We start from the raw sequence: 27,045 nt of genomic DNA on the forward strand, positions 1-27,045 counted from the left end.
TTCAAATAATTAAGTCAGTTTATTTTCCAACAGCCATATAAATTTAGAATATGAAATGACAATAATACAGCTACAGAATCTAGGTTTTCCTTCAAAGCAGCAGCATATAAAACATATAAAAGCTAAAACCTCAGCACAAGCTTCAAAAAAAACCAAGGACTGAGTGAATTTTGCCAGAGACATAAAACTCACAAAATACAGTACACAAAAATACTGGAATGCCTAAGATATAAAGCTACACATTTCAGGGAAAGAAAGACACTGTTAAGTATACAAAATTTGCAAAATTAAACCAAGGGATCTGGGGGAAGAGTACCATGAATACAAAGAAGTTGGCAATTAATACTTGTAGACAGCGAGAACTATGCGGCAGTTTTACATTTTGCATTCAGTTTTCAGGTTCATGACTTCACTTTCTTCGCATCTTTTTTTCCAGAGTTCTCCGTAGCCAAATCTGCTTTTCTCTTCTGTGACTAAAAAGGGCGGGGGGAAAATAATAATGAATTCAACAAAATGATGTCATTATTAAGGAAAAATGAAGTACATGACTAAATATTCAAAAAGGAGATAAGTAACCCTAATGTGTTTCAATTCGGCTTTGTAGGATATAACAGAAGGGCAAACAAAAACACCCAGATCTAGACACTTAATTCTGCTACCCTTTTTATCTTCTTGAAATCATTACATGGTGTCAATGGTACAGGTACCACACATACCATGAACTGGATGAAAAGATCAGGACCTTGACTTATACACAATTCTGTTCTAAAGATGACAACTCTTCAAAATAAAAGAAGCACTACTATCTCTTCTTGACTTATTATTTCTTCTTCCAGGAACTACTATGTGGGAGAGGAATAACAATCTGAGATAAAATTAAAGCAAACATATGGTGTAAATATGCAGGTAGGAAGAGGGCAGTGCTATGTTTTCTTAAAAAAGTGTCTTCATCTACTACTTAGACAAAAAACTCTTAGAAAAGCCCCAACACACTATGAATTGGGAATAACTACATAAAATCTTGGAGAGCTGTGAATAGACAAATATTTCATCAGTTGAATCCCTCAACTAATGGGTTATATTACAACAATTAGTGGCTACAATTATCTTTCTCATTTCCTAACAAAATATAATTGAATTCTGCCCCGCAAGAAGTAAAGTAAGTGCTGCTAAACATACTGCTGTAACTTTTGCTCCTCTTTTCTTCTTTTCAGCTCTTTCTTTTTCCTCGATTTCCATATTTTCTTTTTCTATTAAAGATATAAGAGTATTGCAGCGTCTCTGAAACTCCTAAGGAAACAGAAAACAACAGATTTTCTAAATAAATTACACAAATTTTCTCATTTACGTATGTTCAAAATTCTTGAATCCCAAAATACTTAGGATTTCCAAAAATGTTCAATATTTATGTACTAAAAAGATGAGCTCAGTTACTGTTCATCTGTCTTTACCTTAGTGTAACCTTCTTGATAAACACAGATTTACTGAAATATTCAACCTCCTGACAAGGAGTTTTCATGATTGTCCAAAGGATCTTCCAAACTGACACCCCAGAAGACTGATCTGATCATTCACCTTGCTTAGATGAAGCAAACTATAGCCTGCCAGCACTCTATGCCAGATTTTAGGAAGAGAGGGCTTCAAGTATATCTTTAAAGCAGAGAGAAAAGGAATCAAAGCTATCTTAAGCAATATTTTTCTGTGACACACACACAAGATTTTTGTGATAAGATACTATAGAGCTCCAAACTGGCAAAGATGTATCCAGTCTAAAATCATAACTCACAGTTGTATTTGTAGTTAAACAGCACCCAAAAAACCCTAAATGCCTTTTAGCATCAAGGCTTCCAAAAAATCCGAAAATGATCAAAGATCAAATGCCGTAAGGTCATTTATACATTAAAAACATTCCCAACACAACTCTGAAAGTGTCTGCATTACAGTTAGCACAGTTGGTGTGGTTAATAGAACTCATTTGACTTGGACAGTTTCTTGTATCCCATCTCAAACAAAAAGATCTCTTACTAAATATATAGTAGTACTCGGTTTTATTATAATTGTTCACTATTTTCTATGTACATTAAGAACAGCGATTCCATGGCTTTTCTTTCCAACTCAAAGCAGGAAGCTTTCCTCTGCGAAAAAAAAAGAAACCTGGAAAAGTATGTCTTATCCCTATTAAATTCAATAGAGCAATTTTTGAACTACAAGCTACCCTAGAATTACCTAGTAGCATAAATTTTCATCTACTACTGGTCTATTTGCAATGAAGTGAACAGGTGACCTTCTTGCCCAGGAATTAGTCTCTATTTTCTCAGCATCTGTAACCTGTACACTGCCTCAGCCACCACATTATGTGATGGAAAACGATGCAGCCTGCATGCTTTCTTGAGTTCTGAAACAGTCAGGCACATGACTCATGTTTGAGATGCTAATACCTTCAAGCTTAACCGCATTCTTTAAAGTTCCATTGTTTCCAGAGATTCCTCTATGAAGGAGGCTCCATGGCCTTGGGTGAAAGCTGTGTAATTCAGAATGGACACAGAATCCTCCCACCACATTAATTTTTTTAGCACGCACAAAAAAAAAATTCAGACATTTTTCTTTACTACTCCCTACCAGAAACCTTCCTACGTCGTGCATGTAGTTTTGCACTCAGAAATGTCTCATTATAATACTAACACATCCATGTAAAAGTAACACCACACCCCACAGTACAGGTTCAACCATAAATCAGGGCTCCAAGCTTGTGCCCTGGAATGTGACAGTTCTGCTGGAGCTAAAATACTCTCACTTCAACCAATAAAAGCCCTCAAACTGCACCCACACAAGTGTTTAGATAAAAAGGTAAAACGTCAGGAAACTTCAGTGCAAGCCATTCCAAAATACACTGCATCCCCAAAAATGGAACAAGAGAGCCTCTGTTCCAAAAGCCTACACTCTGTTGATAATAGAGATGACAAAAAGTAAAACACAGAAGTAAGATGATGATTGGCAATGTGACAGAAGCATTCTACATCATTCACATTTGTGTGCATTGCCCTCAGAGTTAGGAGTTGTAAATGCTCCATAATAGCAATCACCTAGATTCTTTTCTAGTATATGAGAAACTGGTTTGTGTTCAATTCAAGACAAGCAATTAATCAGAAAGGACTAAGAAACAACCTTGATCCCACTGCCCAAGGCACTACGAAAAATCCTCCTTTTTTCTGGGGAAAAATGCTTGCAAAGATGTACACACTTATTAAAGCATACAGGTTCATGGCTAGGCTTTCCAGATGGGTACTACTCCAGAACAACATGCTGTGGACAGAGGATGGACTCAAAAACAATTTTATCTTGGAGAATCACAGAAACCGTTGACAGCAAGATGGGACATGCACACAGGTTTCTTCTGCACCTACCACCAGAAAGAACCCGCATGATAAATCCTGCACTGAGCTACTGAAATTTCACTATGGACCAATCCATTCCATTTTAGTACTGTAAAAATACACTTAAGAGTTTAAAATTCTTTGCACCTTTAGAGATGAGCTTTTATTCAGCATGGCCTGATACTTTTCTCTTTAGGATGGGAAGAGATAAGATGTACTTTGCTCACCCCTTCATAGCTATAAAGACTAGTATTGCAATAAATAAGATGGGAGCACTGAACCATCACCTTCTGCATGACTGAAGGCACAGATGCTGACTTGGGAGTGAAAGTAGTCCTAAGCTCTGTCAACAGGCCCATATATCCCTGTATTTACAAAGGAGTCATTTGTCTTATACGGGCTTTGCAGTAAGGTAAAAGAGAATATGCATAATTTATGACTTCAGAAATCAGATACGTGATTCAGTCAGTACTCCACCATATTTTGCATTCTTCCTGCACAGACAGAAATAAAAGAATAATAACAACTAAACTTAAAAATTTAAACCTCTGTGCCCAGTTACAATTTTAAGCACTCTCAATCTCTCTGAAAACTTACATTTTGTGTAAACTGTCTGGTTTTGGAATAAATAAATGAAGCAGAATTTGTGTTTCTCAAAGAGAAATCTCCAGAAGGGTAAGAAACAGAAATAAGATGGAAGCTAGATTGGAATGTGGAATTCAAGAGACATCTAGTGGTGAGAACACTCTTCTTTCAGAAAGACTGGTAAGTCCTTTTCAGAATTACACTGCCCTTCATCGTGTTTCACATCAGTTTCAATGTAATACAGGGCAATTCTGAAATCACAGATGACTTTCAGTACTCTAAGAAGTTTTACCCACTTTCATATTCCCAGTGCCTCAATTTCAGCATTAAACACCAAAGAACGTATTTCTACACTTGAGCAAATGGTACCTACTCCCTTTAAAGAGAAAATTACACTGAACATAAGGATCTGCAAGATTTAAACCAAATATTTAACTCTACCCCAACTTAACTATACGTCAACTAATATTAAATGTTGAGCTACATTTTTAATTTCTAGTACACATTTCTATGATTTACTTAAATGGATTCCTCCACAGACAGCTTTAAAGAAACTTCACAATAGACTAAATATTGGAGGTTTCTCTCTTTATGGACATAATTTGAAATCCAGTATTTCGTCAAACAGACATTTTAGCAAGAAAAGCTTGTGAGTCTTTTAATTAAGGGATAACTGCTGCACTATCCAGAAACACTTTAATTGCTGAAATATCAAGTAGAAACTGTACTGCACAATTATAAATAGCACTTGGAAAAGCAAATATTCCCACCTGCTCAAATACACATTTTAAATATTTTATCTTATGTTTTATTTATTCTTAGTATCGTATGCAGAACTCTGAAAGAACATTTTATAAACAAATCCCAAGGCCAGGAAATGAAGACAGTAAACAATAATGCACAGTGATTCTGCAATTGCTAGACTACACTACTAAAAAAAAAATCCAGGTTTGTACATTAAATTATATTTAAGTTACACGACTGCAGCATAGCATTTAATTAGAAATTTGCTTACAAGACAATGGGGAGAATTTATGACCATTGTTAAGGGACAGTGTGCTCTCTTCTGTATCGGCCGTGACCAATATGGTTTTGTATTCAAGCAGACAAAAAAGTGTTCCAGCTCGCACTTATTTCAAGTGAGGAAGATGAAGTTATTTCCAGTATCATAAAAAAATTTGGAAGTGTATTTTTCTCAAATAAATAAGTTCACAGGAAAATGCACGTGTGTGTTTCTTACATAACGCGCACAGACTTACAAATTCTACTCATAAGAAAAAGGAACTGAATCAGGGGCAATCTGAGCAAAAATTCCAGGGCAGACCTAACAGCTTTTCATCATTAAAAGAGTTCCATATTCAGAGGTTGGTACCTACATAGTTTAATATTTGCAACCACCAAAGCTTCTGTTAACGTTATCACTTCCCACTTAATGACTAAATTAAAAAAACTGGCTCTGCTCTTCAGACAGAGAAAGAAAAAAAAATACAGTTAAAATTCACAGTACTAGTCCACTTGCTATCAAACCTGTATTCTCTAAGTATGAACAAAATCTTCAGAAAAATGTAACTAAAAAAATTTAAGCACTTGCATGTGATAATCCTCATTCACAGTCGCAAAGCGCATTTTAAACCAATTGCTTCAATGATTAACTCTCACACGGATCGCTGAATTTCCTCATGCTTTTAGAAATTAAGTACCAACATTAAGCAAAGCTGTTCTTTCCTCCCAATATATAATACAGATGTCTTAAGATTTCAGTCTTTAAGATGGTCCAACAATTCTGAAAAGCAGTCATATTTTAAGAGACTGTTGGGCAAGACTTTGTTTGCATTAAAAGTACCAAGGATATTTGTAATGATAGTCGACCTCTGTATTAATGCCTTTGGGTAACATGGAACTTCAACTTAGCATGTTTTCCAATCTGTTTCAGCTGTATTGTGCTGTTTGCTGTACTAAGGGAAAAGGCTATTTTATTAAAAATTAGAACTGAGAATAAAAACCGAAGTTACTTTTCCAGCACTTGTTTTGTAAACCCCCAACGTTCTGGCACAAATCCAAATTTTCTGTGACAGTGCTTAAAAAGAACAAGGTACTTCATATCATGACTTAATCCACGTAACTGATACCTACCATTGCAGTTCTAGATTTGATAAACCAGTCAAATCTGAACTGAGGAGCATTGCGCACACACTGCCTTAGTTCCTCATACACATTTTCTTTGTCAAAGCCCATCTTGTGTAACATGCATATCAAAAATCTGTCTTCCTCTTCTGTGTAATTTTTCCCTTTGTTTGTTCCATACTGAATACGCAACTGATGAAAAGGTGCTTTATACCTTGCAATCTGAATGCAAAACAAAAATAAGGACCATTAAACATACAACATTACATCAAGGTTTTATTACATATTAGTGTAAATTGCTGATACATAGTATAAAATATATGCTATATAAAAAGATAGCATTCCCATCCCCAGCTATTCCTTTTATTAAGGAATTTGGAAGAAGTCAACGGCAGAAACTAGAAAACCTGCAATGATTACTTTGGCATCGAGGGCTTTCTTGATACTGATCCTCCGCTGAATTCTTGCCTCGCCTCGTTCAATTTGAGCCATAATCCTCTCAATGTCCTGGAGTTCATTACAACGTTCCCAAAAAACAGCTAAAAACACAAAACACCATTTGTAAAATAAAACATTTTCCTCTATTCTTGTTACATTGCACAGTTGAGGCACTCCAGCAAAAATGGAATGCAGTCTGTGGTTCCAGTAAATCTTAAAGATTTGCTAATACTCACCCCTCTTTACTATGTTAGCCAAGAAATAAACTTGCACAGACCCTTCATTCAATGTCTTTAAAAGTGACTCAGAAGCAAAGGTTTAGTATCAACTGTAACAAAGTTTACATTAAACAAAATTCATTGCAGTCATGTAAAACTCAAAAAAAAGGATATCTTTTCATAACACTGATGAAACAGGTTAGAGCTGCTGTTCTAGCAGCGAAACTTTCATATTTCAGCTTTCACTAGCTATCTCTAAGGTGAGAGACTGCTTTGTCTGTCTCTTCTGAAAACTAGTAATTCGTGGCCTCTCCACTGACATCTTTTAGTCAACCCAAAATAAATTCAGCATTTTGAAGGGAACTGTTGTAGAGCTCTTACTTTTTAAGCTTTAAGAAGAAAACTGCAAAGTTAAATTCTATGAAGGCATTTAGTAAAATTAAAACCAAGGAAGAAAAGGAAGAATTCTGTAGAAATTAAAAAGCATTGTGTAAATACTAAAGACAGCGTACTAGCTAAAACATCATGTATCACCACAGCAGAAAGAATCATGTTGCCACTATAAGGCAACTTCATGACTCCAAAAGACTATGTTGTCAATGTAAATTAACTATGCTAAGTTCTAAATTTTGACTAAAGGATAAAGGCATCTGAAGGCATATTTATATGCTGAAAATTCAAACCTTAACAGATTTGCATCTTCTGAAGAAAGAACCATCATGTACTTCTAAAAAAAAAAAATTATTCTTACACACATCCAAATTCTACATCTTGCAATTTTTAAAGAACATGTAACATACATTATGGTGACACCACATGATTAAGAAATCCATTTTAAAATATCAAACCTGAATACTCAATGACCTCCTCAGGTGATTTCCCCTCCACTTCACGGGCAATATTGTCTATATCGTCACGACCATATTTCTCATTAGCTTTAATAAACTGGTTAAAATCTCTTTTATTCCAGTTTGTAAAACCCTGTAAGCAGCAAGAGAACAAGAAGGCCTTACTAGGCAGAAGGGAAACATTTTGCAAAATTCTGCCTTACGCATTATTCGCTCCAACTGGCAATGCCTCTGCAACGTCACGTACTTACAATGGTTAATGGTCTTTCAGGATTTCCATAAGCTTGTATTATCCAGTGTTTATTTCTGAATCATTAGAAGTTACTTTTGTGCATGACTCCACATACATTAGTAAGAGTTTTTAAGTCTTCCTTCTTTTTAACCTTTTTACATAGTATTTCTCCAAGAACCAAGCTCAATGACAGGTTACTGTAATTTTATTTGTCATCCTTCAGCTGACAATCCACAAATGTCTTAGGAGTCTGGGGTGCACCAATGCAAGTGTCATTACAAGTTTTTAGGGTAGTACAAGTACCTACAGCAAGAACTCCTGCTTTGGACATTTACAAACCCTGAGCCAGTCAAACAGCTGGAGGAAAGCATAAGTATGTCAAGAAATGATCTCTAGTCGAAAAAGATACAATCAAATGGAAACTCTATAGCACTGTCAAAAAGAAAATTTGTTTTGTACCAAATAAATGAACCTAAAACTGAGTAACAGTCGTGAGATGCAATGCACAAAAACATCACCCAAGAATGAGACATTACAGTTTAGACAGGGAAAGGAGAAAACCTCAAGAACAAACAAACAAGGAAATCAGATGCCTAAACAGCAATTTGTAGTGTGCTGAGTTTCTTTCATCACAAAATAAATTTACCAGGAACTCTGTCAGTTATCCAGCTGAATAAGCTCAGTCCACAATTAGATAGCATCTTTATAAGAAATCCTGTATACACAATACAACTACTGCTTTTTTATCATTAACAGCAGTACTGACATGCATATCAGCACCAGCTTAAATATTTCCTCCGCCATAAACAGGTGAAATTAACAGTCAAATTGTGACCTTGCACATTTCTTCAAGGTACACTACATCAATTCTTTGAGAAAATTTTCCAAATCAAAAAAAACGATGTTATTTTTTGAGACAGACCTTTCTCCTTAACAAATATTCTTTCACAAGCCTACTCAGGAGGTTAACAGTCCAAAAACTCAAGACACTAGCCAGTGACAGGGATGCCATCCCAGTGTAAGAGGAATATGCCTAACAACCCAACTGGGACAAAATTAATGACTGTGACATGAGGTGTTATACATCTGTGTAAATACCATGTATGTTGACAGAGGTTTGTCTTCCCTGATTCAAACCTTTTTTTGATTAAAAAAAGGTGCAAGGTAGATGTACATACTGGAAACACACTGATTGCATCTCTACACATATTGCTGGGTAGAGCATCTGCTATACAAGTCCTTGCCTCAGAAACCTTGTACACATACAAGGAAATAGTAGGTGACTAAGGCATAAACTTGTTCAAGGACAGGAAAGGTCCATCACAGCAAAACCAAGCAAAATCATTATGTGCTGTGTGCTTCCTTCTTTCTATAAGATCAGTGTAGCTTCCCTGTGCGTATTTATCATTATTAATATTTATATTCCATAGCAGTAAAATATATGATTAAATACTTCAGCTGTTCTTACGTTACCTGTGTTAAAAGCTTTTCTTTCTCTTCAGTTTCCTCAGTATTCAGAGGCATAGACTCATCTATCTTCTTCTGTTCCTCTTTTTGTACTTGAGCTGCATTTGGCAGGTCAGGATTCCTGGGGACCTACAATCAGGGGTATCAATTAAGCAGTAGTGCAGAATGTTATTAATGAGACTGCATACTTCCCTATCAAACTCTGTTTACAATTTTTCAGCACACTCCATCTCACAGGACGGATATAATCTACACCCCCTAAGCATTTGTTGTCACAGAACAGAAAAAAACAAACCCAAACAACACAAACACCCCACCACTCCACACCCTGGCTAACCTGAAGAAACCAGACACCAATAAAAATAACTTTTAAACAATCACTGGAATATTTTCATCAGTATCTACCAAACTGTTACAAAATTGGAAATATTATCCTCCAAGACAAGGTGATGTATCAAATACTGTCATTTATCAGCGCTTGTTCCTCCTTCCCTGACAAGCTCTTAAAGTTTACCTTCACTGTAAGTAACAAAAGGGTCCTACTCACAATTTCTTTAAGAAACTTCAGTGAAAACACTGTAGAACACATGTACATGGTAAAATACATTTTTTCCAGCTATTAAATATTAAAGCACTGATCTGTACAACAGCTACTGAATGTGTTTTACTTAGATTTGAACCTTACTGCTTAAAACCTTCCTCCCCAAACAGGACCAGGTTTCATTAAATGTATGTTATAGCCCTGTTATGCCCTGTACTCACCACTTCTACACACAATGACTATGGGATATTGTGAGAGGCAGAGCCTCACCCAGCGTAAGCTGCCATAACTCACTGATTTCAGTGGCACTTTTCATTAGCTAAGGTTCCAACAGTTTATAATGTTTTGTAACTACAGTGAATTACTAAGTTCTGCAGGGCTTACTATAAAGCCATGCACAGTGCCAAAGGAAGGACAAGGCAAACAACACTATGTAAACCAGGCCTGGCAACATTTTCTCTCTCACACTGACACCAATTTAATATTTGTGTCCTTTAAACTGTGTATTGCAATTCCATCCCACACAACAGCAAACAAGTCAGAAACCAGTATCGAGATTTGATAGCCCTTACATATTTCTGCAGCAAAATGCAATGGACATTAAGAGCTGTTTTCAACATCTGGCTAAGACATTTCCTTGGCTTTAGTGATTTAAGTTAAGACTGACACATGAAGGTTTATCTACCTACTTGATACCTTCAGACTTCTGTTTATGGCAGACTTCAATTTTAATTAACTTTCCATCTGAAGAAAGTTACACTTCGATTTCAACGCAGAACTTAATGATATTTATCACTTTCACCACCAGTAAACAGTCATACTAAGTTTTTGAGGTAACAAGTATTCATGTTTGACCTATCCAACCTGACAGATTGTTAACAGGACTGAAACACCTGTCTCGACATGCATATGGTCAACATTAGCAATTCTCCCATCCTTTTTCATTGGAGCATTACTGAAATAATGTTTTTCCCTAAACTAATTATACTTCATTTAATTCTTAATTCTATCCTGCCATACATATAAAATGCCTTTTGCTTCAAACTAGATTCTAAAGTCTTCATCTGCTTTTTCTTAAAAATATATTTTTCTAATACTAATTCTACTTTTTTCAACACCAATTTCCTCTCTGTTGCTTCACATGACAAGTTTATGTTCTCCAACACATTTCATATGTGATCTCTTCTTGCTGCAACCTGCCAAGAAATATGGGGCTTTTTAAAGTAATTTACATGGCTGGAAGTAAGGGACCCATTTGATTTTCTCAGCCAATACTGGCACAAGTAATGAAAATCAACATTAAACCAGAATCCGTATTCACCAATTCTCCAGTTATGTCAGCAGAGAAGGGAGAGAAATTCAGCTAAGGCATAGCAGGAAGAAAGAAGGTAAGTGTGTTGTCTGGTTTTGTTTTCATAGTAGTAATATATTCAGACTTCTCCACACCTTTAAACATTTTATATCCAAGCAAAATGCAAGGAAAATTGATGTCACTTTGCTTACCATCACATCAACACAAAGTTAACTTCAATACTAACTTTCTGCCCAAGATATACAAAAGCTGTACCAAAAATACCAATCATGCCCTGGAAAGTGATCTTATATTAGCCGAAATTATTTTCTCACCTTAGACCAGACATCACACTTTCGGTTTTGACAAGTATATGAAGCATCAGAACTGCCTTTCTTTTTCTACTCTATTTTATTGGTAGGAGCCAACTACAAAACACAAAGCTACACAGACAGGTAATTTTTAATGAAGTAAGGAATTCAAGATTGCTGTTTGTGCTCTGCAGTGGAAGGGAAACAGGGGAATAGAGGTTTTTAAGCTATCTTCCTTCACGATGAGAAGGATTTTTTTGCACTTGGCAAAAAAAATCAGACTAGAATGATATATTTTTTAGTTGCTGTCTCATTTACTTTATTTAGCTATTGTCAAGGTTGCAGTAAATGTGCAAAGCAGAATACAAATACATTTGACTAATCTGAAGGGGGGGAAAAAAAAGCTTTACCTTATATCCTATAGTCTTACGATAATACAGAATTTCTTTTTCCAGAAGTTCAAATAACCGTGGTGGGAAGAACTGGAAATCCTGAATATTTGGTTGTTTTGGAGGTCGGGGAGCCTTCAAAAATACAGATATATTAACATTATATAAGCTTGATTTCTGTGCAATTAAACTGCAGCAATGGCAACCTATCACTTTGTAAATACATTCATTTCATTACCAGTATAGGGTGAGGGCACGGGATGCCACATGGGAGAGAAGAAAAGCAAAAGAACAAAATAAAAAACCCTCCAAACTTGCCAACTTCTTACCTTTGGGACTTTTGGTTCACTAACCCGTAGGGCTTCTCTGAAATAAGCATCAACTGCGTAATTAGCTTTGCGTTCTCGTTTGGGAGGCTCTATCCATTCCATCATGCTCAGCTACATGCAGAACAGAATAAAATAGACAGTAAATAACTTCATGCTTTCCTAAAGTCATAAAAATAATGACTAAGGTGGTACTGCAGAACAGGAACACATTTTTGCATGGCAAATCTAATGGTTGTGCTCAACAATTTGGATACTACAACAGAGCTCAAAAATCAGCTAGAAATTATAACTGATTATACCACTCTTTAAACACATAAAAGATAATACACAAGTGAGGCAGTGCTGTATCATGGATGAATCCTTTTACCATATTCTACTTAATTCAGACACCTGGGTAAAATCATGCTTCCATCTACCAAAACACAATGGAAGGACTGGGGACTTGGGCTCTGAATTCTGTATCTTGTCATATGAATGACTTGCTTCTCTTCTAAATACCACAATGACAGAGTCTAGCCTCTACAGAGGCTACAACATTAGCCAAAAAATCAAATCCATTAGCAGTGTATTCATCTTAACAAAACTACTTGAAGTTAAAGCGTATTTTAGGACTATGCGTTATTTAGGTGACTTCTTGTAATGAAATAAGCAACAAGAAAACAGAATCTTATATATATATATGCACACATTCCACTCCATTCTCATTGAATATTGTATTTTTCTAAACATCTCTTCTACAATCAATAAGAAACCTGGGTTAGAAGGGCATTCTGTAGTTAACAAATTAGAGTTCATGTATCTGATTCCAGGTAAAACCTTAAGGATATCTTGACTGTACATCCCATACAGAAGGATATTGACCACTTGGAGCGAGTCCAGAGGAGGGCCACGAAGATGATCAGAGGGCTGGAGCACCTCTCCTATGATGAAAGGCTGCGAGAACTGGGCTTGTTCAGCCTGGAGAAGAGGAGTCTCCGAGGAGACCTCACTGCAGCTTTCCAGTATCTGAAGGGGGCTACAAGGGGACTGGGAGAGGACTTTTTACAAGAGCCTGTAGTGATAGGACAAGGGGTAATGGGTACAAATTGAAATCAGGGAGGTTTAGATTAGATGTCAGGAAGAAATTCTTCACAGAGAGGGTGGTGAGGCACTGGAACAAGTTGCCCAGAGATGTTGTGGATGCCCCATCCCTGGATGTCTTCAAGGCCAGGCTGGATGAGGCTTTGAGCAACCTGGTCTAGTGCAAGGTGTCCCTGCCCATGGCAGGGGGGTTGGAACTAGATGATCTTTAAGGTCCCTTCCAACCCAAACCATTCTATGATTCTATGATTCATACAATACAGAGATGCAGAGGTTATACTGGGGGACCCAGACTAATACCTCTTCGTTTGGATGATGCTTCTGTAATTAGGAAAGTCGTTGTACAAACAGTTCACATGAATGCTTGTGACCAAAGCCTTCACTGAGAAAAAAGACTTAAGTCCACGTTACACATAAAATCATCAACAGGCCTTTATTTCCCCTCTCAGCTATGCGGGAGTAAAATGACACTGACTGCAGCAGTATAGTGGGATGCAACATAGTATTTTTGCTGCAAAAAGAATAAAACTTGAGCAATATTATCAAGTTCTACCATGAAAAAAACGGCAGGGCTGAAAGCTAATTTAACGAATTCAGAATACTGATGCTTCTGCAGAGCTAAGTGAATTTTTCAGTAGCTCATACTTCTCTAGAATAACCTTTATAGCCATAACAAATGCCTTCATGCTTGCACCTCTAAACTGAAGCCTGAAAGACTAAAGAAAAATTACCTTTTGTTTTTCTCTATAATCTTCACCTTCAAAGTTGTATAAGCTCATCTCTGTGTCCATAGTGAAGTTTCGTAAGGAGCTCTCCCCCATCTTCTGCAATCGTTCATTCATTTCAGCTGTCTAGAAATACAGGAAGACACTACTTTTAGGCTTACTCAAGCTGTTTTGTCTATTCTGAAAAAAGAGCTTTCATCATTACTGAAATATTCTCAATGTCTTTTTCTGCTTTAAACATTTTTCTTGTAAGGAAAGATGCCCACAGTGCTTTTCAATTTTGAACAATATGACTCCAAGACTTTCCATTACACTAAATTTATTATACTGTGATGTAGCCCTACAACTCTATGAATTAATTCCTCAGTTTAAATGAACTTCATGCCAAACTTTTTGGAGCTGAAATGGTGGTTCATTTTTCCACAGAGCTACCTATTCCCTAATAAAGTTCCATAAAGGTTTTGTGTCTATTAGAATAGTTGGAGTAAGATTCACATATTTTTAAAAGCCCACAAAATAAACACTGTTTAAGATATGGTGCACACAGTTTAAACACTGAAAATAATTATACCTCACTAATTCCACTCCTTCAAAACTTTCGTAAGCTTTAAAATACTAGCAATGTAATAATTAGGCATAAAACTAGATTTAATTTCTATTTTGTGAATATACATTTAGTGTTTGACACTTCAAGTTCAGTACAAAACTGTTCTCTAACCTTCTTTTCACCTCTTTCTAAAATAGTGGTTATATCTTCTTCTGTCAGCTCACTATCTTTGGAAGCAAAGACATGCGTGGCTCCATGTCGGATCATCTGCAGCATTTCATCTTTTGCCAGTTTGTTAGACTGTTGGTCGATGAGCCTTCCTAAAATTAGAAGAAACATGTTGAAAGTTGTAATACAAGAGTTCTAGTAGGACCATGCAAACAGTGGATGTTTTTAGCTCACTGGCAGAACGAGAAAGGAAAAACAGAAGAATCATACAGAAAAAAAGTGACATTTCACTTGAGCCAAAAATAAACAGAAATAGAGAACTTGAGGGAAAATAAGCAACTTTGGATCAAGCCATAAAAAAGAACTTTTCATATTCAGATAATCCAAATTTTATGTTTAAGATCTTATTCTTACAAAGTCAGCTGAACTTCTAAGATCAAAATCTTGTTTCAAGATTAAAAATGACAAAGTGTTCTGTAATAAACATTAAGAGGTACTTCAGATTTTTCACACTCACTTCACTGATTTCAGCCCAAATCTCTGCGTACTTTTCTCAAAATCCTAATATCTGTCCCAAAATTTCACTTATCACTAGCTCATCTCTTCACAGACCATCAAAATTTTGACCATCATCCTTTCAGTAGCCCACCCCTTTGGAAATACAAAGAACCTTCAAAACTTGACAGCCTTAGTTTGTGACAAACTATTCTTCCAAGAGCTTCTAAACAAAGACACATGAAGCAGGTTTAATGTTCAGTGAGTTCATACGTGGTAAAAAGCACATCTATATAATTATTTTTATCTGTCATGGAACTTTTTTTTTTAGCCTTTTTTTCTTTTTGACATATTACAAAAAAACAAGCAACACCTATTCAGCTGTAGCTTGCTTTCCTCATGTAAAGTCTTATTCTAAGACTTTGCCCACATTACTCAGGAAAACAGAATTCTCAGAGATTATTTCAGCTGAACAAGTGAATGACATAAGCACAGTTTAAGTTGATTTAATGTACTGCTATTATACACAAGGCCTGCTTTCTCTCATACTGTACATTTGTACAGTTATTTAACCCAGACTCTAAGGGACTGAACAATTCCGTTGCAGACAAACATATATAGCAGTTGATACCTTGTTGTATAACTATAGAGTCCAGCCTCAGTTTTATTTCAGCTCTTTCTACAATCCTCTCTTCAACAGTATTATCAGTGATAAGTCGAAACACCCGTACTGGTTTCTTTTGACCAATACGATGCGCACGATCCTAACAAACATAAATCAATGAGTGTTCAGCAACAAAAACTCACAAGCAATAGACAGTTAGCTTGCAGAAATGGCAGACTGAAACTAGCATGTGTTTCTTGCTTATTCAGGAGTATACAAAAACATACGACCAGTATAGTAATATTTACTTATATCTGGCTATTACACCTTTTCAGTTTGGGTCATTACACAGTAAAACAATGCATCTACTTCATTGTACGGGAAGATAATGAATGTCTGTCTAGACTGCAACTGGGAAGCGGAGATACACCAGTATATACATACATGCATCTGCACTGCTTTCAAACTAGTTCTGTCACTTGACACAGGTATTGAAACTTGGGCATCCCTGGTTTAAGCATATTCATTCCATAAGCAACATCCACACAGCCACAGTTTCAATATCGTAGTTGTCCCAAGCTAGCTACATTAAAGCATCAAGATGCAGCTCACACAGAACAGGTAGAGTGCCCAGCAAGCAAGGTGGTATGACTAACATACTACACTTACTTGTAACAAAACCTGTGTTTATTCTCTCTAAAAAAACATTAATAAAAATACTATTTTTTCCTTTTAAATAAAAAAAGATAAACAACTGCCCTTCAGGCTGTTGGTACCAGGATTTTGTAACTGTCCTTTAAACACGAGCCCTTCAATCTTTTACTCTCCTGCGTAATATTCATTTCTTCCTGAAAATCCTACTAAAGCTCACAAATCACACTCATCAATTTCCAGTAAGTCAGCCTACTATTGGTAGTCAGCATGCAGATCGAAAGGATGACTTATTCACGGTAAATATTTTATGTGTTTTAAGTGCATTAAACCCAAAAAACCCAAGCCACAGAACAAATACCCCACCTGCCAATCATGCAAGAAGGATCATGTGATTTTTATTCCATATTAAACTAAGTTATAGACTTGACTGTTTTATATTCAGCACTCAAAAAGAAAAGAATTTAACATGTTTAACCCAAAAGATAAGGTTTTTGGAGTTTTTTTCCTTGGTGTCACCACCAAATGACTTTACACTTATGCAGAAACTAGTTGGGTTGCAAAAGCATAAGCTTCCCAAAAGGAGGAATATCAGGCTGCGTGTATTTAATTCTTTCCTATTATTTTGGAAACAGCCCTCTTGTTTATTGTTGTCTTACGGAAAGACAGAATTAAGAATAATTCTATGGATAAACAATATTGATACAGTACTTTGTCAGAAGTTATCTTACTCAATTATGAAAATAATTAAGACATATTTACAGAGAAAAATCTACAGTTTCTTGAACATTTCTGTTCATGCCCTTTTTATTCGATTCTTTAGTTCCTTGATATTAAATACAAGAAGAAAAATTTTTTAAAATGCAAGTTCTATAAACACTTCTACAAAATAGAACAATGCCAACTTCAAGAACTGGATGTGCGTTAGGGAGTTAACTCACCATGGCCTGCAGATCTACTTGAGGGTTCCAATCTGAATCATAGAGAATAACCACATCAGCAGTTGCCAAATTAATTCCAAGACCTCCAGCTCTGGTACTCAGCATGAAAATGAATTTACTGCTGTTAGGAGCATTAAACGTGTCTATTGCTTCCTAAAAAGTGACAAAAAGTAAGTGTCATTAAAGCATCAAGAGTTTTCAAACAAGCTTCCAATATGTTGGTGGCTTTTCAATGAACTTTGAAATTTACAGACTTCTCATACCAAACCCCCTTTTTTACAGAAGTAAAAAACTGGGTAATCAAAATACTGTGTTTCATTTAGTTGAGAAACAAATGAAACCTGTGGACTTCAGTTATGAAAAACACATACCCTTAACAGCCTTTTTAAACTGTAGCATTTTTGCTTTGCTTTAAACAATGATGTAGCTACTTTTATATATATGTATATAAAAATAACTTCGTAATCATCTAATATGTAAAACAAGACATATCTTAGTTATATACAACTTACTCACCTCTCTTTCTTCATGTGGTGTCTGTCCATCAAGTCGGCAGTACTCATATCCACGCCACATGCAATAGTCTTCCAAAATATCCAGTAAGCGAGTCATCTGACTGAAAAGCAGAACTCTGGAACCTGACAGAATACCACAGAAGGCTCTGTCATTGGTTTTACATTTTCCTATCAATCTTACCACAGAGCCTACTACAGAGCATGAGTAAGAATTCAAATGAAATATTTTGTACTATGCCTAACTTACTCAAATGAGTCTTTCTTCTGAAGTTACTTTTCTGCTATTGATTTAACTTCTCCTCAAGACATGTTATTTGACAATTTATAGAGAAGTACACAGCTAAAGAAACACAACACTTAAAAGCAAGGTAAATTAAGTAGCTGATGACAGATGTGCACAGACAAACTAATCCCCTCATCAGAAGTTTTCTTCAAGAAGAGAGGCTCTGTGCTTCCTTTCCTTCTATTTCCCCGTATTAATTAGTCTTCCCCATCATTCCTGTAAGACTTCCTTCCCTCCATGTGCTAAGATCTACAAAAAAATTATTTTCAACAAAACCCTCACTGCAAGTAATGAGTGCATTCACTGGAGAAGAGACAAGAAATCAATCTGTGCACTTCCTGAAAGGCAGTTTTACTTACAACAAGCACCCAGATCACTACTGTTGATAAACAGTACTCACCTTGCTCTCTGAGTTTTGCTAGCAGTTTATCCAGAACTAACATTTTCCCACTGTTAGTGATGAGATGTGTGTCAGTGGTGTAAGGAGGACCCGGCTCAGCACCATCAAATAGGTAAGGATGGTTACAGCATTTTCGCAGCTGCATCAGAATATTCAGCAGACGCATCTTATCCATTTTCCCAGCTGAATTCAGGATATCAATATCTTTCATCAGGATCCTTGTATACCTGAAGTTTTACAGGTAATTTTGAACAACCTCTCAGTTTTTATTTGGTATTTAAAACATGAATGAAACCCTGCAATATCCCAATTACTTATTTCTGGGTGTGGGAGTTTGCTTTGTTTATATAATAGTGAGCTGTATTATTATGAAACTTGGTGAAAAATGATGAAAATGTCTGACTGACAATAAGGATTTATAAATCCACACCTAAACATGAAAGGCAATTTATCTGTGAGTGATCTGTCACTTACTGGGTTATCTTACACTTCATTTGTAAGACTACAAAGTGGATTAAAGACACCACTTGTATGACTGAAGCTGCTACGCTGACCTGGCTCCATTACTCACATCTCTTCTGGGAGTGGGGGCTCCTCAAGGTTTTATTTTTATTTCAGCTCAGACTTTTACTGGAGCACACATACTTGGATCAAAGGAATAAAGTTATTAGGCATATATTCTTTCAAATAAAATTAAGGAAGGAAAAGAAGTTTCTGCTTTCTTCCTCCCAAACGTTTTCGTTACTCTTCCCGGGCACTGTAACTTGTGTATCTTTAAAAAAAAAAAACCCAAAGACAGCTATAAAGAGGCTTCTCCATCTGACTGTCTTAACATGCAACTACAAGGAAAAAAGTCAGCGTGAAGAGCTCTAGTGTTCTTTATCAGCAAAGAATCTTATTTTGACGTAAATAACTCACCATTCCCTCTGCATTTTGCTGAGCCCAAGATAAATTTTTACTTCCTTCTTTGGAGGCAAACTTTTTTCTACTTCAGCTTTTATGCGGCGCAATAAAAATGGCTTCAAAACCTACACGAATGAAGTTTTTCCACAGATACATTCATAAAATTGATTGCCTCAAATACAAAATTAATAGATTCAATTATCTGATATTTACTCAGAACTAATCAATATCTATTGCTCTCATGGTGACTCTTCTGAAAAATTCTGCTGACAACTGCAAAATTAAGTTGGCCACGCATAGGCAGAGTTCACATATAAATATGTAACACTGCTTAGAGATTGACATATTCATCCCAGTTGTTATCCTAAGCAAGGGCAAAAGCCATAAGTTTATGAAATCTATTACCTTCTAACATAAGCTCTGTTTCATTTCCACTAGCAGCATATACAAAATACAGCAACATGTCAACGAGAAGCAATGTATGTTGTACTTCTTTCTGATTTGTTGTTACTGTATGAAAAATGTCTTCTCATGCACAGTAAAACAAAGGTAAAGGCATGCCTTTATTCAGACTAGTACAAGACATATCAGTATACTATCCACAATAAGAAATTGTTTCCAAAAAGTCTCAAAATTCTTCATTTTCACATTTTATGTATAATTTTCACATTTTATGCATACCATTTGAAGCAGACAAAACCTTAAGTTACTAAAAGCACCATCTATAATATTAAGTTCCAATATTTAATTCATTAAAATTCTGCTGGGCATTTCGGTAACAAAATACCCTCACATTCATCTTCTCAGCTTTGAGGTGAAGGGGGAAACAACCTGGTTTTCTGTTTTACACCATGTACGCTAGCAATGACATGCAATTACAGCTTTAATTACTTACAGCATGAAGTCTTTCTACAAGTTTCTGATCCCCGAGACAGTTTTTAGTGTCAAACCATGAGTCGAAATCCTGTGGTGAAAAACAGCACAATTCGTATGAACAGTTTATCATCTGTAGTTTTAACAGACACATATTGACTCTCTCTCACTCCAGCAGTGTGGCATAAATCGAGAAAAATGACAGGGTAAGAAGGTAAAAACAAATGAAAAAAGAAACCAGAATCCTTACTTAAGTGAGATGGACATCAGAGCAAAAACAATGGAAGCAAGCAATACAAGTACAAGGAAACATTAGCAGGAAAAGAGGGGAGAGAGGACTCAAACTCTAAACAAAAAAAGGCTTACATCTATTTGGATGCTTCATATACTTCATTCTGCATTGCTTTCCCAAATTTTGTTCCATTTGGCATAATTCTTGAAGTAGTTAAAGCATTAAATTCACTTCTACTTGCCTGAGGCCTTATCTACACTAACAGAATGTACTGTTTTAACTAGGTAGAGCAAAAAAAGTAGTCTAGAGTTAGGTAGGCCACAGAGCTTCTACTGAATCCAGGTCTTCCACATCATATGTCACTTACCAGGCTGGTCACTGCAGGTCTTCTGCAGATAGCAGCCTAGGAATCAAAGTAACAAGACTGTACTTCCAAACCTCAACTTACATCTGCAGAATTGAAGACATCAGGTAAAAGAAAATTGAGTAATGCCCACAGCTCATGGAGGTTATTTTGTAAAGGAGTTCCTGTAAGCAGCAATCGATTTGTTGTCTTAAACTCACGTACAATCTCTGACAGCTGGAAATACAACAAATAGTTATCATCATCATGTACATTTAAGCATAATGAATTTTCATCAGTTTCTGAAACCTGCAGCAATGTCAACTAAATTTCAAGACCACAAGCTACCTATTAAATTCATATTTACAACCCAATAGCTTACAGCTTATATTTAGAAAAACATCACCCGTAACATTTAAAAAAACTGTTAAAATCAGATAGAATCTTTTATGTCAAATTTAAAGTATCAAATAATTTTAAGTTTACCTTTGACTTCTCATTCTTTATTCTGTGGGCTTCATCAATTACCAGGTACCTCCAGTTAAATTTTTTGAAGACTGATTTCTCTTTAATTACCATTTCATATGATGTAACACAAACATCCCATTCACCAGGCATCATAACATCACGGATAAAAGCAGCCTAAAGCAGAACAACAGAATTAATAAACATTTATAATTAAATTGAATTAATAAACATTTATAAATATGAACAATTTATATGGGATTCAGTGAAACCTGTCTCCATCACCATTACTGATGTGCTAACCTAGCACACCAAAGACAACACAAACATCTCTTAAGTAACTGAAAGTTACTGTAACAAAAGCTTTCAATCCTTTGTACTTGAGGCATAGACAGATCATCAGCTGGGGTTAAGCAAAACACAATTTTTCTCCTATTCAAAATCAAGTATTTGCTCTGTAGCATAATTTTTATGCAATTTAGATAGAGTACATGCTACTAAGTAAGAAAAAAACCCTCTAAACTTACTAGTCCAAAGACACAATCCACAAAAAGCGTTTCAAAACAACTCAGGTAGCCCACTCCCATCTTCTCTCTTTTCCAAAGATCTCCATCCTCTGTCCCATCTCTATTTTGTAAGGGATACATATAAATCCTTTCACATGAAAGAGTATCGCCCCATGGAAAAGCCACACATGCAGGTCTCCAAGAACTTACTTAGTAGGGTACACACATCACCCCAGCTAGTAGGGCTGACAGAACTGTTCACGTCCACGGCCTCGAAGAGCTACCTAATAGAGGAGTGTTCTGTACAATATCATGCACTGATTTACAAATGCAAACGTAAGCTCAGAGGTGCTTTGGCCACCACAAACCAGAAAGATTAAGTAGAAAATGCAGAAAAGTTATGACAATACAAACATAAGACCCTGAAAGACAACAAAGTACAAAGTGAAGGTGTACACTTCCACACAATTTTAGTTTCATTCCATGGAACTAGCAATAAACACACTGTGCCACAGATATCATCAGACATCAAATTAAAACAATCTGCAAAGGGGCAAAAATCAAAGTGGAAGACAACAGAAAGTCAGACAGCTGTACTTTGATCCCAGTCTATTATTTCACCTATTAATTTGCATTTTTTTCCTCATAGTTGCAAGCATGACACTTTGCATGTTCAACACCATTTTAGTTAAAATTACTAATAAATACTGTGATTAAGGAAGTAGCTTAGGACCAATTCCACACACCCAAATGCTAGTTTTTGACAAATAATGCATACACTTTTGAAACGTGGAGCACTTACTCTGGCATCTTTATCTCCAATAAGGCAAACAGCACGCAGTGATGGAACCCAGCGCTTGAATTCATTCATCCAATTGTGCAAAGTTGATTTTGGAACCAGGACCATGTGTGGCCCAGGAATGTTTCGGTAATGCTTCAGATAGCCTAATAATGCTATCGTCTGGAGAGTCTTACCAAGACCCTGTATTGACAAAGATAAGGGGGAAAGAAACTTGCTGAAATGAAATACCATACAGAAGTAGTTTCAAACAATTTTCCTATTATATAATTCTGCCACAAGTTGTTTAAAGCCAACTACACAGCAAATGTTTGCAACAGAATCTTTCATTGCATTGAAATTCCAGTTGTGAAAAATCTAACTGTTGTAGAATGATGCATACTACTGTGTATGCATTACGTACTACAGGCACTTTAATGTTGAATTTTGCTCATTAATTACCACAAAAAAATCAAAAAGATTACTGCTTACCATTTCATCTGCCAGAATGCCATTAACACCATTTTCATACAATGAGATCATCCAGTTCAAACCTCTAACCTGATAATCTCTTAGTGTTCCTCCTTTCACATCTGCAAATGTAAGATTCCTCTAAGTAGAAAAATACTAATTCTAAGTAGAAAATTTTAATCACAATCTGCTCATATCTTAATTAAATCAAAGCAATTAGAAAACTGTCAATACAATACTTACATGAAGGAGACTCCTCAAATCGAATACACACATTAGATGTTTTTCGACTCTCTGACAACAGCTCTTCGTCTTCTTCTTGTTCTGTGCGCCTGTGACGGTAACTAAAGAAACAAGCCAAGATCCATGTTTATATGAAATAATTTCAAAACACTGACTATAAAATCAAGAGACAAATTATAACAGAAACAATTATTTAACTACAATGTGTGTTTTAGTACCCTGACCAAAATCACATCCTGTTAATAAGTTATTCCTTATGATTCACTCCAGCTTTACTTAGAAAGGTTGATAAGAAACTCCCTCCTCCAGAGCTATAACTATACTCTGACAACAAGTATCATGAGTTCTTTAAGGTACTTTTTAGTGAGCAACACAGAAATACAAGACACATCAGCAGTGGCCTTATAATCAATTACTTGATAGCTAATTGTTTAAAATTTATAAAATAGAAAATGCCATTTAGTAAACGTTCCAAAAAGTGGTTGTTTGCTATTACACAACGCCTCAGAAAGACTACATGCAGGCTGTGCCTGTATTATTGATACACACAGACTGGTGGAGCGAGAATTGGTGCTGAGGATCGGATCCACCATCCGCACGACATGCCTGTTGTCTCGTTTTTAACTTGGACTAGGTCCATGCTAGACCCACTGACATATCCACTGGCAGCTGGAGCACATCAGGTACATTTCTGGTGTGTGTCTTCTAATTCAGTGTTATGTAAAAGAAATTTAACTCAAAATCACTCTGTAATATGGACCAAAGCACAGTAAGTGGCAATAATCTACTTTAAAAGTACATTCCTGATCCAAGGTAACACTAACGCTCACAGGTCAGCATGAATACACCAACCAGCTTTTATAGAAATTACTATACACAATTAACAGGAGACATTCTGGACTTAAAGCACAGTGACTGTGCTACAAGCTAAATATGCATGTTAAAATCCGTAATTTATTTGAAAGTGTACAAAGTCAGAAATAATTAAAAAAAAACCCAAACACATACTCCCCAGCTGAAATCAAACTCTGTTTTTCATCCTTCTTCACCCGTGGCCGTCCCAGCTTGACTTTCAATGGAGATGTTGGTGATTTTTGTGCTGCAGGCTGAATAAAATGTGCAAAAAGTTCTGTCTGCTTCAGGAGGAATTCGAACCTTTTTGCTCGATCTGCTTTCTGATTTCCAAAACATGGTGAGAATTAAAAAAAGAAAAATCAGTAACCTTCTTCATTTAAAAAAAAGTATTTTTATTAAGAAAAAGAATTCAGATACTCATGAGACCAACTCATATGAGCAAAGACTGACAAGACCATCTGCCTAATGAGAGCTAACTCAGAGGGCTGCATCACGAATTAGCTCGAGCTGCTCCAGCTTACAGCTGAGCACGAATTCCTTTAAAGCACCTAAGTGTAATATGTAGTAGCTCAAATGGTATTTCATGAATACCACAGCAATCTGGAAGGCATGGCAGGACTTGATAACCTCATCCCAGCAACTCAGCCCCACTCAAAACTCAAAGATTAGTAAAACAACCCAAAAACATTTACTTATATAGATTGCTTAAGTCTACATGGCACACCAGCAACTGTGAAGGGATGCTTTAGAGGACTGTCTACAAAAGATAAATAAAAAACCTAAGGTTGTGATTCTAAGTAAAGAATAAAATCCTAACCTTGATCCAGTCAGTGGCAAAACTTCCATCAGACTCAGAGCCATGAGGATTTGATCCCAGACAACAATGTGGTAGCTCTGCTATTAGAAGCATGACTAAAGTAATGGATGCAGCAGTTCAATACTGCTTTCACTGAGGTTTGTGCATTTTGCTGTCAGATTTCAAATTTCAATCATTTCTGTTTTACCATATCAATGAGGCATATGCACTTTGCTATATAAACAGCAAAACATATGTCCTTCTCTATATTTAAAATGCATGTTACATATTTATAATAAAAATACGATAAAATGCAAATGCTATGTCAGATAATTTTTATCAATTTCTCTGTCATTTCTAAGCATCAAGTAACTGCTGCTTAGAGCAATTTTCATGTGATCTCATTTATATATCTTGGTATCAACTACAAAAGTGAAATAGCAGTTCTGTACCATAACCTTTCTAAGAAACATACAAACAACAGAAAGCTTTTCTGCAGGTAACTTAGGAACAGCAACAACACAAACCAAAGAAAAGGGCAATAAAATGAACCTGACATGCAATGCAGGATCTTGCCACATGAGGGCAACGCATCTCTACTAACAGTGCACCAGCAAATAAACATCTTTACAAAACACTCCTGCAAAAACGTGACTGTTATTTTTCCCCTTGCATTCACTATTGGATCATTTGTGTAAATAACTTAAAAAAACCAAATAAACTGTAAATATAAAGTAAAACTTTTAAGAAAAAAAAATCTAAACCAGGAGAGTAAAGGTGTGGATCTTCATACTCATACAGGATAAGAGCAAATCCACTCTGAGGATTTATATTAAACTAGTAATACATGACAGTTTTGGCAAGCTAAACCACAACTGGTAAGGTTCTACATTTTTGCCTGCAAAATTATTGGCTGGGTGTAAGCAGCATGCCTCGATAAACAGTAAAGGTCTAGCTCAGGACTGCAGAACTGATGAAACGAAGATTCCCTTTGCATCTTGGAACAACTGAACTAACATTCTAGTTTAGGAAAGATGTAAATTCACCACGTATTCCTGTGAAACCAAGTTTACTTATTTACTCAACCCATTCTTAATGAACAGGTTTACTTGTGTTTCTTCTCTTTGGCTAAAAAATTAAGTATTCATACAAACAGGTATCAATTTTTCTGTGTAACAGTGATGCTCTTCCCTGGCTTCTGTGGTGCCCAATCCTTTCAGACTACTGTAATTATTAAGCATCCACTCAATGTTAAAGCTTTTAAAAAAAGTGCAGCAAGATACAGATACTGACTTCAACCAAGAACTTACTACATGTGTTGTCGAGGAAGAAGTAACATCCTCCTGGTTTCTGTCTCTTTGCAATACAGAAATTACCCTCCTACCTCTCTCCAGCACTACAAGCTCCCTTCATTTGGGTCACGGACAGATCCTCCTTTGCATTGTTACGGCATGTGTATTATGGGGTATATCAACATTTAAAATCTTTATGGTATTATATGATGAGAAACTGGCAGCTTCAGTATTTCTCTCATTTAAGAAGTAGATTAAGGATGCTTCTGACAGGACTCACGGGGTGACAGATTCAAAATCAAAAGGGGAGAGTTCTCAACATAAAATCAACTGAATAGAAACTCATTACCACAGGAATGTGTGGATAACTAAACCAACATGAGGGGTAAAAAAGCAAGTAGACAAAAAAAAAAATCCATTGACAACTACTGAGCATAAAAACCAGAGCCTCCAACTCCAGAAATCATGTAGATTAAAATACTTGGAGGTGTGGGGCAGTATTTAACAGAACTATCACTAACTGCTTCCTCTGTTTTCATATCCTTCACTATCATGTGAGAAACACCACATTGGACTAGACATTTAAATGAACCTCGATTTGTTTCTTTTCCGACACATCCAGTCTGCAACAACTCGCTGTAACTGTGTTGATCCAGTTCAAGCAAACAAAACAACGTCATAAAAAGCTGCACTTACCATCTTCTCTTCATATTCCGGGTCAACTTCTTTTTC

The 27,045-nt window shown here is 36.1% G+C and overlaps 1 protein-coding gene across 1 annotated transcript; it reads right to left on the reverse strand.

Moving 5' to 3' along the window:
- Positions 1 to 27,045, reverse strand: SMARCA1 (SWI/SNF related, matrix associated, actin dependent regulator of chromatin, subfamily a, member 1). Its single transcript, XM_010161876.1, has 23 exons — positions 27,010 to 27,045; positions 24,379 to 24,545; positions 23,371 to 23,471; positions 23,149 to 23,249; positions 22,681 to 22,860; positions 21,394 to 21,549; positions 21,013 to 21,144; positions 20,355 to 20,423; positions 19,475 to 19,584; positions 18,557 to 18,783; positions 17,871 to 17,996; positions 17,359 to 17,507; positions 15,794 to 15,926; positions 14,671 to 14,819; positions 13,959 to 14,078; positions 12,148 to 12,258; positions 11,840 to 11,953; positions 9,293 to 9,415; positions 7,588 to 7,720; positions 6,504 to 6,622; positions 6,093 to 6,305; positions 1,180 to 1,290; positions 1 to 473 (listed from the first exon to the last, which is right to left on the reverse strand). The coding sequence occupies exons 1-23, from the start codon at positions 27,010 to 27,012 to the stop codon at positions 402 to 404; spliced, it is 2,919 nt and encodes a 972-aa protein (XP_010160178.1). The 5' UTR covers positions 27,013 to 27,045; the 3' UTR covers positions 1 to 401.

Source organism: Eurypyga helias, unplaced genomic scaffold, assembly GCF_000690775.1.
Source record: "Eurypyga helias isolate BGI_N326 unplaced genomic scaffold, ASM69077v1 scaffold5542, whole genome shotgun sequence".
Classification (NCBI taxonomy): Eukaryota; Metazoa; Chordata; class Aves; order Eurypygiformes; family Eurypygidae; genus Eurypyga; species Eurypyga helias.

Coding starts and splice junctions, on each gene's coding strand:
- SMARCA1 (XM_010161876.1), bottom strand. Junction 14,820..15,793: donor CTCTATAGTTATACAACAAG/GTATCAACTGCT, acceptor TTCTAATTTTAG/GAAGGCTCATCGACCAACAG. Junction 474..1,179: donor GAGGAGCAAAAGTTACAGCA/GTATGTTTAGCA, acceptor CGCCCTTTTTAG/TCACAGAAGAGAAAAGCAGA.